Here is a 12,854-nt window from a genome sequence, read left to right on the forward strand (position 1 = left end):
GAAACATGTCAGCTAGAAAACAGTTTGCAATCAAAAACATACATCTGACAAGAGGGCATTATGGAAGTCTGGGATCTTCAAAAATTGCCAATTATTTGCATGGCTCTCCATATATATTACCATAGTGCACATTTAAAAATAGGCTGTAGAAATAGATATGTATAAATACCCAGACGTGACAATTGCATCAGCTAGCCCCTCCCCCTCTCCCCACAATGACAGTGCAAAGAAAAAAGAGGGTGTGAAGCAGGAAAAGCACTGGATCTTTGTAATACCAGCATCCTTACCAGAATAAGCATGTGTGGAAGAAGCCAAGGAGAGGGATCCAGAGATGGACGTACCATGGATACTCAGTTATGTGCAGAAATACCTGTTAGTGCAAGCCAAGGTGAAACTCATCTTTTAGCTTTTAGTTTCCTTAGGAGAACAGTTCAAATGGTTTGATGTGGCTATACTGTCCAAATTTGAAAAACACAATATACGGATTTTTATGCAGTATGAACCAACTTCCTGTATCTTATCCTGATACAGATTTTGAAATTCCAAGAATTCTGGCTCTGGGAGCTTTATTGATGTTGACAATTTAGAAGAGTATACCAAACTTTTCATGCCAAGCTACTCCATTTTGGGGTCCAGGCCTCTCTGGTTTAGGCAAAGAACCTCCATCATTTTCATTTTGCTTTACAAAGCTGAAGTGTTTCATAATTAACTAATCCCTACAGTACCACCATCAGGTTGGTAGATAAAGACCCTTCCTATTTTACAAACGAGAAATTAAGCCATTAAAGCTGGAGGAAGTTGTTCAGGCCTCAGAATAAATCAATGGGAAAGACAGGACTGGAACATGATGGATCTATGTCTAGTGCCAGGTTTTTCCCTCACACACTGACATCATATGAAAGCAAAACCCTTGATAATGTTAAACAAAATCAGGACTGATTATTCTGGGAATATGATTTTTAGGGGCAAATTAGACCTCAGATCTCAGGTAGAGCAGAGAGACTCCATTGACTTTTCCAGGGCCTGTCAGCATCAATGGTGATGTTGGGTTACTGCTAACCTCCTAGCTGAGCTGTAGCTCATACAGCAAATAAGTGCAGGTCATGGTTTGGTGCCATTGTTCACCCCTGCAGCACCATCAGATTTGACTTAGTCTGTCAGGAACCAGGACCTGAGCAAATGGCGAGTGTAGAAATTAAATATCACCATGTAAAACCTCTTGTATATTATCAAAATGGAGAGAAATTTGCTAACACTTTGTAAGTGTTTCACTGAAAATAGAGAGATGCACACATTGAACTCTGGACTTTATTTTTGTGATAAAGATTTAAGGGGTATCTCATAGTTTAAAGACAAACACATTGTTTAATAAGAATGTGACATCATTTCCTTCTCTTAGCGACCAAAGAGATCAAATGCCACCTGAGGCCAGTGGAAAGTCTCTGCTTGTAACTCCTAGAATAAAAATATAAATGTTTCCACATTCAGCAACTTCTATTGCTTTATTTTTCGTGTTTAATCTGTGAAAGATAATATAGAAAAGAGGGCAAGCAGGCCAAGGAAGAGCTAAGCTTCTCTGGAGAGAGAGACCCTGTCACGTTTCAAACATTCCTATCACTCTATCAACATCAACCTCCTGCTACTGCAATGAAAGGCAGCAGCGGAAAAAGAACAGGCAGAATAAAACCCTTTATGTATACAAGGGAGGAAAGTCGGTTCCATGCCTACAATCGAAGTCAATTACCTAAAAGAAATCAAAACAGATTTGGCCTCCATCTTCCAAGTGCAGAAAAAATGCCCTTAATTTGCTCACCCCGCTGTATTTGTGTTGTTATGAGCCTTCTCTGATTGAAGCTCTCTGAGGCAGAAAATCGATGTCAATCATGCCAGATGACTGTTTTCCTCCTGAGCATCTACTGCTGCTACTGAGATCAGAAGGGACACATGAAAGGAAAAATTTGGCAGTCACAGCTGCCTTCTCAGTTTTGTAACACAGGTGAATTAACACTCACATATTAAAAGCTGACGCTAATTTTTAACAAAACAAGGCTTCTGATCTGCTTGTCATCGTTGAGGACATGTTGGGACCAGGGTGGTTTTGAAACATCCTAGTTAGCTTGCTTTGGCCTACTCTACTAAAGGTAGGACCTCTGGTATCTGAATAGGCACTGGGCAGTTAAGGACAACCTGATGCCTTATGTTATAAATAACAGAGATCTGGTCTTGGTTCTTTTCTCAGTAACGAGCAACACAAACACAAGCAAGTGAAGACTTTACTGGAACTTATATCCTGCAAACCACGTCCAAATTTTATATTGTCTGAGCCACAGAATAAGAACAACCTTATAATACCAACATTCTTCTCTTAGGAGCCTTGGTCTCACTGTGACAGTAGTATAATACCACCCGCTCTACACTAGTTACGTATTTTTAAAATACCCATTAATCTACCCAGCCGGTATTGTCTTAGAAGCCTCTTATCTTACATTTAAACTCCTCAGAAGTAAAAATTTTTATAGGGAGAAAATACTTCTTGATCTTCAATCCTGACAAATGTTCAAAATTTTCTGTCCTGTCAGATGTCTGGAACCCAAATTCTGGATGAGAAGTTTAGCCTCATGCATATAAAGCCACTGTAACTACAGATTCCTGGGATGCAGAACTAAACTTCCTAATCCGTCCTTGAGACTTTTGATAGAACAAGGTGCTCAGTGAACCCAGCATAATGCAGGATGACAGAACTACATTATGCGGTTTCCTTTTATTCTTCATTCATGCGGCATTAGGCCTACTCAGCATCTACCCACACTTTCCCTTCCTTAGCTACCAGTCCCCTCTGACATGACATATCTCACAAGCCTCACTCATTCCTCAAGCAGCTGCAAGGAACAAAGCACATCCAGTTTTGCAACTGATAGGTCACGATATTTAACCTCCTTTGGTAGAAATGCCGGTCTTCATAATAAGAACCAAAACTTCATATTTTTCTGGCTTGTTTCACGTAAATCTCCTTATTCTATGTTTCAAGCATCTTTAGATATTTTCTCACCTGTGTTTTTTGTTTATTTTGTTTTGCCAATGGACTGTCAAAGAAATTGGGAGGCTTTGCACTACCATTCCTGTCAGAAGGGAATTGTCACTGGGATGGTCCTTGAGCAGGCACTAGCGTGCCTTGAACAGCAGCAGGAAATTCCTTCAGTTGTAAAACAGAGTTTGGTAGATGAGTACAAACCTTACGTGTGATGAGATATATCCATCTTCACACCATCTGCTCTGGTCTAGCACGACCAAGGGCTGTGTTTGAAGCTCACATGCACTGTGAGTGGGATGAGGTCGTGGAGAGATCAAGACCTCCATGAAAACCTCATTTGAAATTGGCTAACTCTACTGACTAAGAGATAAACTATAGAAAGTGACTGTAGAGGAGAGAAAAGACATCCCAGACAAAACAGAGATGGAAATGTTGGTATGGGTAGAGGAAGAGAAAGGGGTTAATTAGTAAGAAAGGCCTTCTGCCATAGCAAGATAATCACCTCAAAAAGGAAGTCAAGTACATCTTAGAAGCTGCCAAAAATCAGGTAGAGCTAGAATCCCAAAAGGAAATCAAGACAAACATCACAAAGGTACTGCAGCTACAAGAAATTAAAAAAAAAAGGGGGGGGGGGGGGGAAGAAAAAAGTATCACTGTAAAACAAGATTGGGAAAATAAAGGTAACCCAGCTACTCACACAAGATTAAATGAATGCTTCCCTGATTTTTCATTAAGGATCAACATGTTAATCCATGGCATAAAGATAGAATAACTAAGAGGGGTAGAAGGGAGACCTGGATACAAGGTAATAAATGAATACAGCCAGCTGGCAAGCAAAACTCAGTCTACTGCGTTCCAACTGGAGGAACCAGACAATCTTGAACACAGAATCCCAACGCACAGCAAACCACAAACCCAGGTGCAAAGATTTTAAGTAAATTTACTGACTTGGAGGCATTACCACAGGCCCAGAGAACAGCTAGTATTTAAGAAGTGAGCCATGGCGGACACGGCCTGCGCCTGTGCTTTTGATGTCTGTGCAGTCCTTCAGGAAAATTTGCAAAGGAAAGTTTAACTACCAACATGAACAAAGGGATAAAAGGTGGTATGGGTTTACTAAAAGCCAGTTTTGTGGGACAACCCTGTAGCGCAGCACAAAATCAAAACCTCAGGCATCTGGGATGTAATTAAAATTTTTATCTTTTTTTCTCTTTGTTTCCTAGCAAGAAACAAGTGAAGGACTTGGCTTTGCAAACCAACCACAGGGTGACGGGGAAGCCGACAGCGTGGTGTGACTGTGAAAACAGACCATCGTGTGTCCTGTCGTGGTGTTTCCAGTCACGGCAGGAAAACATGAGTGCTCCCGCTTGAGGCACGGCGGCGAGACCGTCCAAAACCCTCCACACGGGAGCCTCTCCCCAGAGAAAAGCGTTCCAACGGGAGGCTTCCCTCACGGCGCCGACCGTTAGCGGCCGGCCGTTAGGGGCCAACCGTTATAACCGTCCAGCCTCGCCTCAACTTGTCGTCGTTTCCCGCCCCCCACCGCCGCCTCTCCTCACCCTCCACCCCGACGTGTCGGCGGGCACGTCTCCACAGCGGACGGCCCGCCCGCCTCACGTCAGCCGCCCGGCCCACTACTTAAGGCGGCCGCCGCGCTCCCCGCCCCGCCGTTGCAGCAGCCGCCGCCGCGCTCGGTTGAGGACCCTAGGTAGGTGCCATCGCCTTGGCGGGCTGCTGTGGGGAGGAAGAGGGGGGGATGTGGGCGCCGCTGGCCGACAGCCCGCCGGGGGTTGGGCGGGGGGGGAGGGAATCGGTCGAGCAGGCGGCGCCGAGCTCGACCGATTCCCCCCGGCGGCCGAGGAGCTCCGGGGTAGACGCCCTGGACTTCATCCTGCCTTGGGTGGGGTGTGGAAGAGGCACCGCGCCCCTACTCGCCGGACTTACGCAACCGGCGTGATTTCCTCAACCCTTTCCCTTGCCTTGAGGCTGCTGGGCGCCGCGTTGCCACGCCATCTCCCCTCCCCCCGCCCCCCAATTAACTGGCTTTCCCTAATGAGTGCGGGGGGACCCTACCTGTTGGGGAGGGTGCTGGGAGTGACCCTGCAAAGGGCTGGGGGGATGGGCGCAGGGGCTGCGTTTGGAACGGAGCGTTATTACACCGCCTACTGCTGGCTCTTCCCTAACATGCTGCTTTCGGTTTGCGCTCTAACAACAAAAAAATTGAGTATTAAACGTAGCTGAGAAATGCTGGGTGCTCCTCACCAGCCTCGTGCATTAAAGCGCTTATAGTGCAAAGGGAGGACTTGGCACATGGAGAGAGAGCGCACTATACTGGGCCACGCTTCAGGAGGCTTCTGAAAATGAAGACTGACAGATCTTGGTTAACTTCCCCTAAATAAGGGCACTGATGGCTTCCTGTCTCCCCCTTCCCCCCCGCCCCAGACTCACAGTCCTTACCTGCTCTGCCAACGCTGACTGGCCTTTCCTGCTCAGAACGGGTTGCCGCCTGTTCAGCACCAACTTTAGAATCGTGTTGTGTCTATACTTGCATCCATCCATCGGTGAGGCTGCCCTTGCCTCGGGCTTTTCAAGCAAAGCAGAAGCTGTGCTGCTTGGGAAAGCCTGGTATCCGCTTCTGCAGGGACCCTGGCATAAAAGCACAATACTCCGTCGTCATCATGGCATTTCAGTACACCTGTGGCTGTTGGATTAGAACCCGTATAACTGGGTTGCCGTGCAGCTAGTAGCTAAAAAAATTGAGGGTGGGAGAGACGGTAACACTGGACTAGACATCTTAATTCAAAAGTAGGCAGTTTCACTTTAAAAGAAATCCATAAAGTTGACTTTGAGGATCACATTGTGCTTAAGAAGGGCTTGCATAAGTGTTGTACAGCTTCAGCTCCGGAAAGGCTTCAGGGCACAGAGTACCAGTTTTTCAGGGCGGTAGACTGGAGATTGCCAGACCATGTGGTGCTTAGAAGTACTAAAATGGCTTCCTGTACCTAAATGTAATATGGATGATCATTTAGAACATTCTGCTAGTGCTGCTGGAGTGCCATCCAGCTATATAATGGCTCTCAGGCTGTATTTGAGGGAAAGCTATAGTGAGCTTAGACAGTGCATTGTCGTCAGTAATTCTTTTTTTTTATCATTTTGCTGCATACAGGCAGTACTGCCAAATGTTGCAGGCATGAGATTTGTACCCATTTTCTTATCATCCTGGAATAAAATCAGTCTTGCCTGATTCAAACATCTGGCATTGGTAAAGGCTCCAAAGCCTGGAGAAATAATCTGCTGCTTTCCTTTCAGCCGTGCACCATGTCTCTCAAGGATCAGCTCATCCACAATGTCCACAAACAGGATCAGAGTCATGCCCACAATAAGATCAGTGTGGTTGGTGTGGGTGCAGTTGGAATGGCCTGTGCTATTAGCATCCTGATGAAGGTAAGTGTCTAGCTTGGGATGAAGCATCACAGTTGTGACTACCTGAGGCCTAAAAGAGAGGCAAAAGTAGTCTCCCGTATTAGACTAATTGGGCTAGCATACAAGATGAACTTTTGTTTGTACATTCCTTTGGGCCTGAAGTGAAGCAGTGATCTACAAGCTATTGACAGAGAACAAATAACTGTAGTTCTTGTAAACAAAGTTTACCCTAGTATCAGACAGAACATGCTCTATGTATCATTTTGACTTAAAAGCTGCATTTACCATTGAATGACTTCCAGACTCTGTTCTAAGTAGTTGTCCTTTAACACTCCAAATGTACAAAAAGGTTAAGCACTGAGGAGTCATTTTGTCTGAAGCAGAGTGTGCAATGGAGTAATACTTTGCAGCGTGGACTGGAAAAAAAATGGTCCTAGCACTCTGAATGACGTGTCTTCTTCATTGCATTATTGTATCAAAATGCAAGTAAAGCGTTACAGATGAGCAAAATTGCTTAGGTAGATCACTGCTTTTAAAATAATTGTAACTTCACAGTTTACAAATTGGGTACTTTGCTCAAAGAGGCAATAAACTTAATATTTAATCTTGGTCTTTTTTAGGACTTAGCTGATGAACTTGCCCTTGTTGATGTTGTGGAGGACAAGCTCAGAGGAGAGATGCTAGATCTCCAGCATGGCAGCCTCTTCCTTAAAACACCAAAGATTGTCTCTGGCAAAGGCAAGTATTGGCTCTAATGCGCTCATTATTTCCAAATGGAGATAGCCACTTCAGATCTCAAACTGGTCATCCAAGTCTAGCAGTTAGTCTGTCATCCTCATTGTTAGGAGGAAAGCTCATTTAACTTTCCTGCAGAAATATTACTCAGCTGACTCTCTTTCATATACCTTGTTAAGGCCAGTCCAACTAGGAATCCTCTTCCAGAGTTCACCACTCAGTACAGGAAGATGAATTTCTTAAGTACTCCTGCACCTTTGAGAATTTTATTTCACAGCCAGTTAGCCCCTGAATACATTACTACTTACTTCTTGGCTATAAAGGTCTGATAGCTTTATGTTTACTAGCAACCTGACTAGGCCAAGTGATAGCCACTTTCATATCTTAGTTAACGTGCAGCTCCAGAGGGCACAGTAGGTTACAGTAGGTTACTTGTAACAGTAAGTTAGGTGACCTACAGGTAACAGTAGGTTACAAGGGCAGAGCCTTCTTCCTCTTCTACACAGCACTTGCACCAGATACTATCCTGACAGCTTCCCCTATATCCATCTGTGCCCGAGAAGTACGGAATACCACTGCCCACATTCTACACTGCAAGATTTTGATATGCCCTTAAGGTCGCCACTTGGTGGCAATGATCCACAGCCTTAAAAGAAAAATTTAACTGTCTATAGAAGCAAAGTCTAGGGTAACAATTACCAGGAGAATTTCTGCACCCTCAAACTTGAGCATTTTGGATATTAATACTAAAAGGAACTGAACTCCTGTTCTGAACCATGTGTAGAAAGAGGTCATGTTTGACACAGCCTTTTGTCTGCAGATTACAGTGTGACTGCACACTCCAAGCTGGTCATTGTCACTGCTGGTGCCCGTCAGCAAGAAGGAGAGAGCCGCCTTAACTTGGTCCAGCGCAATGTGAATATCTTCAAATTCATCATTCCCAATGTTGTTAAATACAGTCCTGACTGCAAGCTGCTTATTGTCTCAAACCCAGGTTGGTCTTGCATTGCCTTAATATGAGGATTTGTGCTAGAGAATACTGTTTTCTTCAGTAAGGTAGCATTAGTATATTAATATGACCAAGCATAGCTTTTAGAAAATACTTATGCCATGTAACCACATAGCAACAAGTGTTATCTTCCCTCTCCACACTCAGCAAGCTGGTCCTCTGAGAAATAAACCAAGTTGCCTCCAACTTGGATCTTCAGTTGCCTTTTAAGTGATCTTTAGCAGAGGACACAGTAAGGGGCACTGATAATTGCGTGCATAGCGTAAACAGCCTCTCAATTCTGCCTTGAAAAGTCATTATGTTAGCCCACTACAGGGCCTGGTGACGGGCATTGCTTGATGCTCTATTCCATGTGACTACCATGCACATAAAGTCTTTGCAGATGAATGGAAGATACCATCCTAGTTATCCAAACTTATGATCCTCCCTGCTCTACTTGCAGTGGATATTTTGACCTATGTGGCCTGGAAGATCAGTGGATTTCCTAAACACCGTGTTATCGGCAGTGGCTGCAACTTGGACTCTGCCCGTTTCCGCCACCTCATGGGAGAAAGGCTGGGCATCCATCCTCTGAGCTGCCATGGATGGATTGTTGGAGAGCATGGAGATTCCAGTGGTAAGCGTGAAATCTGGCTGTTATGCAGAACTTTTTCTGATACTTTGCAAGAAACAACTCTAAAAGCTACAGTAAAACCTTTGCACTGCAGTACCTTAAGAATGCAAGTCCTGCTCTAAATCTGCTGCTGCACAGAGTAACCCTAGATGATCTATATTTGACGCGAGTTACTCTGCTTGGAAAAGGTCATTACTGTAACCAGAGGAGGCTGAAAATTTCTAGGCTAAGTTGTTCCCGTAAGTCTCAAAAAAACCAAACTGAAGCACCAGGAGGGTAGAGTTCTCTGCAAGGGACTCCCAAAGATCTCCACTAGCTCTACTGGTAGTCACTTAGTGTCTTTACTGGCATCTCTTGATTACTTCAACAACTATATATAGGAACTGAAGTGCAGAGGCAAGTCTAGAGGATGGGAGAAAGTATTACTTTCTCTTTATTTAACCTGTACTTTTTCTAGCTGCACCAAAGCAGTAGTGTCTGCTTCCTGACACTCAGCAGGATGCATTTAGAAAAAATTCTTATTTTGAGAAACATTTGCAAAATACAGAGTTACTGTCACTTTTGCGCATGTTGCTTAGGTGTTTCACTTTAGTAAAGGTAAATTCAAACCTTGTGACATCATGTATAAAGAAAGATGTTCATACGCTCCTAGGTTCTTAGCCTACAAATTAGATTGGCCTCGTATGTCATTCTATATTTAAAGTCATATCTAAATCATAGTGATGTGTGTCGCAGATTAATCCAACTAGATCCTATGTTAACTGTTAATCTGAGGAGGACAAAGCTAAGTTTTCTTGTGGCTGGGGAGATTGTTCATCTTGTGAGATAATTAATCTCTGTGCAACTCTCAGTACCTGTCTGGAGTGGAGTGAATGTTGCGGGTGTCTCCCTGAAGGCTCTTCACCCAGACTTGGGAACTGATGCAGACAAGGAACACTGGAAGGAGGTCCATAAGCAGGTGGTGGACAGGTAAATACTGATTTTATTTTTTTTTTTTCAACATGAGAACAAATGATGAAGAGCAATAGCAGCTCTGAACTGCAGTATCCGTATCTGGGTTTCATAAATACCATAGTAGCCCAAACCAAATGTCAAGATGCAGACGTAACAACTTGCAGTAATATTTTAAGGAGTAATGTAGATTTGGCAGAGTTAACTTTTCATGGTTAGTCAACTTCAAATTAGGGAATTACTTCAACTTCCACGTTTCTAGTGTAACTGTGGGGAGCAGTGTAAAAAAGCAAATAGAATTCTTCACTGCTGAGTGAAGTCCTGACAGCAAGTCAGTCAAGCTTCTGATGTCTCCAAATTGATTAAGGCACCTCCAAAAGCCCTTCTTACATTTTTTTTAAATATTTCACTTGATGGTACTTGTTTTTTAATAAGTAGCTTTGTCTCTGCAGTGCCTATGAGGTTATCAAACTGAAGGGGTACACATCATGGGCTATTGGCCTTTCTGTGGCAGATCTAGCTGAAACTATTATGAAGAATTTGAGAAGAGTGCACCCAATCTCTACAATTGTTAAGGTGAGCAGCCCCTTTTTGCTAACTCTTATCTTACTGCGAACTAAAAACCTTGTGATAACTTTCTAGTTTAATTTGAACTAAACTTAACTGAGTTTTCCTGATAGGATATTAGACACGCACAAATTGTATCCTAACTATCCTTACCTACTTTTCAGGGCATGCATGGAATAAAAGAAGATGTCTTCCTAAGTGTTCCTTGTGTACTGGGCAATAGTGGCATCACTGATGTAGTGAAGATGATCCTAAAACCCGAGGAAGAGGACAAATTAAGGAAGAGCGCAGATACACTCTGGGGAATCCAGAAGGAACTGCAGTTTTAAATCTGCCCAGGCAGTCCACTCTTTGCAGTTTAATGGGCTTAGTGATTTGTCTTACGTTGCACTTTCCAAGTAGGTCAAATCTTTCAATGTATGTATGTATCTCAACTAGAACACACAAAAAGCTCAGATCTGAACAAACGAGTTTCCTGAAGATAGCATTAGGCAACTATTCTAGGGTTTTCCCTGTTCAGACACCCATGTTCTTAGCCAGAGCTAGATAACCTAGTCAGTCATGTATAGTGATGTGGCGTGGCAGAAATCCAGCATTCAGATCAGCACTGCCTAGAAAACCCTCTGCCTTTTCCTCATCTTGTTTAATGTTGATTCGGAACAGTAACTAATTATTACATGATGTGAAACCAAAGACTATTGTCCTGCAGTTAAAGGATTGTCAAGCCAATTGACCAACTTTCTCTGCCAGCTGAATAGGTTAAGTATTTCACTGTTGGTAGGTCCAAATGTATTTTCCTAACACTGCTTTGGAATTTTTGTGTGTAATTTTTTTAGAGAACCTTATTTTTGTGTACTATATCAGCCTAGATCTAAGTTTGTCTCCTGAGCACGTTTAAAAAAATTAAGGTGTTGGTATGCAACAAGACAGTGACTGTCCAACTGTAGTACCAACTCCAACACCAAATAAACCACAAACTGATATTTCTGTCTCCTTGTTTTTCTTTATAGGGCTTTGTCTCCAAAATGCAGCTCCACTTGCACCCATCTAAATGAAACAATTCTATTTCTTCTCAAACCTCACCTGTGTGTAATAACGTTACTCTTGTAGGCTCCAGATACTTACTAGTGAACTTTGCAATGATCTCAAGGTAGGAATGAAAAAACAGTAACAGAAGTATTTAAATACTTCCATATAGGCACAGAGGAAGAAATCTCTCCACATCAAGTATGTGACACTCATAAAAAGTGAAGTTGCTGACAAATACAGAAAAGCTTCTCCTCTAGAATAGTAGCCGCGCATAGAAACAATGAGCAAAAGTTCCTCCTCAAAGTCCCCAGTAAGTTAGATAAAGAAGAATTAACCATCTTCTGTCATTAATATTTTAAAATATACCTCATGACAATGAAAAGGGGAAAGGCCTTATTCTTAGCTTTTTCTAACACTAGGACATAGCTCAAGAATGGAAATAAGTCACCTGATTAAGTCTAGAGTAGCTTTTTAATATGCACTGCAGCTGGTGATACTTCTCAGAACAAAGTATTTTAGAATAAGCTGAAAGTGCTCATGAAGCAACTTCAGTAACAAAAGAAAGGTGTAGCTAGTGAACTGATTTCTTTTATATCCACATGACCAAAATAGCACCTGGAAAGAGAGCACACAGCAATAGTGTTTTATGCAGATGATAGCAAGATGGTACGAAGCCATTTTCAAAGCTTTCAGAAGATCTGCAGGACTTAACAATTTTTACTACAAGTCGGACCCAGCTTTTTAATATGAACTCCAGTCTCTTCAGATCCAATAGCAACATGAAAAGCCTCAAGACAAACGCTCAGTTTTGAGCCACACCAATTACTGCTCTGAGATCAAGAAACTTTGGGTTTCAAGGTAGCTTTTCTGAGGCAGCCTGCAAAAATAAATGGAGGAGGATGGCAGCATGCTGCTCAGAGGCAACAAGCAGCACCATGAATCCCTACAGCCCTCCAAGTTGAGAGATGCTCTGTACAATGTACCCCCTTTTGTAGACAATGCAGTGTTTAACCACCTGTCTTGTCACTAAAAGCTCTGTCACAGCTAACACAGCCAGAACTCATGGTTCCTGTGGCATTCCGACATGTAGCATTTTCTGCCTGGCAGGCAGTACAACACTAAATGCATCAGCCTTTCTTTTTCCTGTCATTTTCTGGTGGGAGAATGCAATGTACATCAAGGCTTCTTAAGGCACCATAAGGTATACTCCACTATGACCGTGATCTGATGGTAGAACAGACAAGTCAATATAACAGTTCCTAAGCTTGCTTCAAAAAAACAGTCCTTGTAAGTCAACAGCTAGGTCAAACAGCAGGGCCTTGAAATTTTGTTTCCAGCTTTCATTGGTTATAACAAAGGTTAGTTACGCTGAAATGTGTATTTTTCCCAGTTCAGGACACTAAAATGTCTTCCAAATCTCAGAAGTGAAAGTATGGTTAAGCTGACACTGCATAAGCCAGGCCTGTTTGTAAAGAAAGCGCATTGTACAACAGCTC

General features: G+C 43.0%; 2 protein-coding genes across 2 annotated transcripts in view; one reads left to right on the forward strand and one right to left on the reverse strand.

The window, feature by feature from the left end:
* SAAL1 (serum amyloid A like 1) overlaps nucleotides 1-12,854 on the reverse strand; it is a 106,215-nt gene that overhangs the window by 88,311 nt on the left and 5,050 nt on the right. The window lies entirely within an intron of this gene.
* LDHA (lactate dehydrogenase A) lies at nucleotides 4,582-11,312 on the forward strand. The gene is made up of 8 exons (XM_054198356.1): nucleotides 4,582-4,739; nucleotides 6,341-6,475; nucleotides 7,075-7,192; nucleotides 8,010-8,183; nucleotides 8,641-8,814; nucleotides 9,663-9,780; nucleotides 10,215-10,338; nucleotides 10,494-11,312. The coding sequence occupies exons 2-8, from the start codon at nucleotides 6,350-6,352 to the stop codon at nucleotides 10,656-10,658; spliced, it is 999 nt and encodes a 332-aa protein (XP_054054331.1). The 5' UTR covers nucleotides 4,582-4,739; nucleotides 6,341-6,349; the 3' UTR covers nucleotides 10,659-11,312.

Source organism: Rissa tridactyla, chromosome 4 (genome assembly GCF_028500815.1).
Source record: "Rissa tridactyla isolate bRisTri1 chromosome 4, bRisTri1.patW.cur.20221130, whole genome shotgun sequence".
Classification (NCBI taxonomy): Eukaryota; Metazoa; Chordata; class Aves; order Charadriiformes; family Laridae; genus Rissa; species Rissa tridactyla.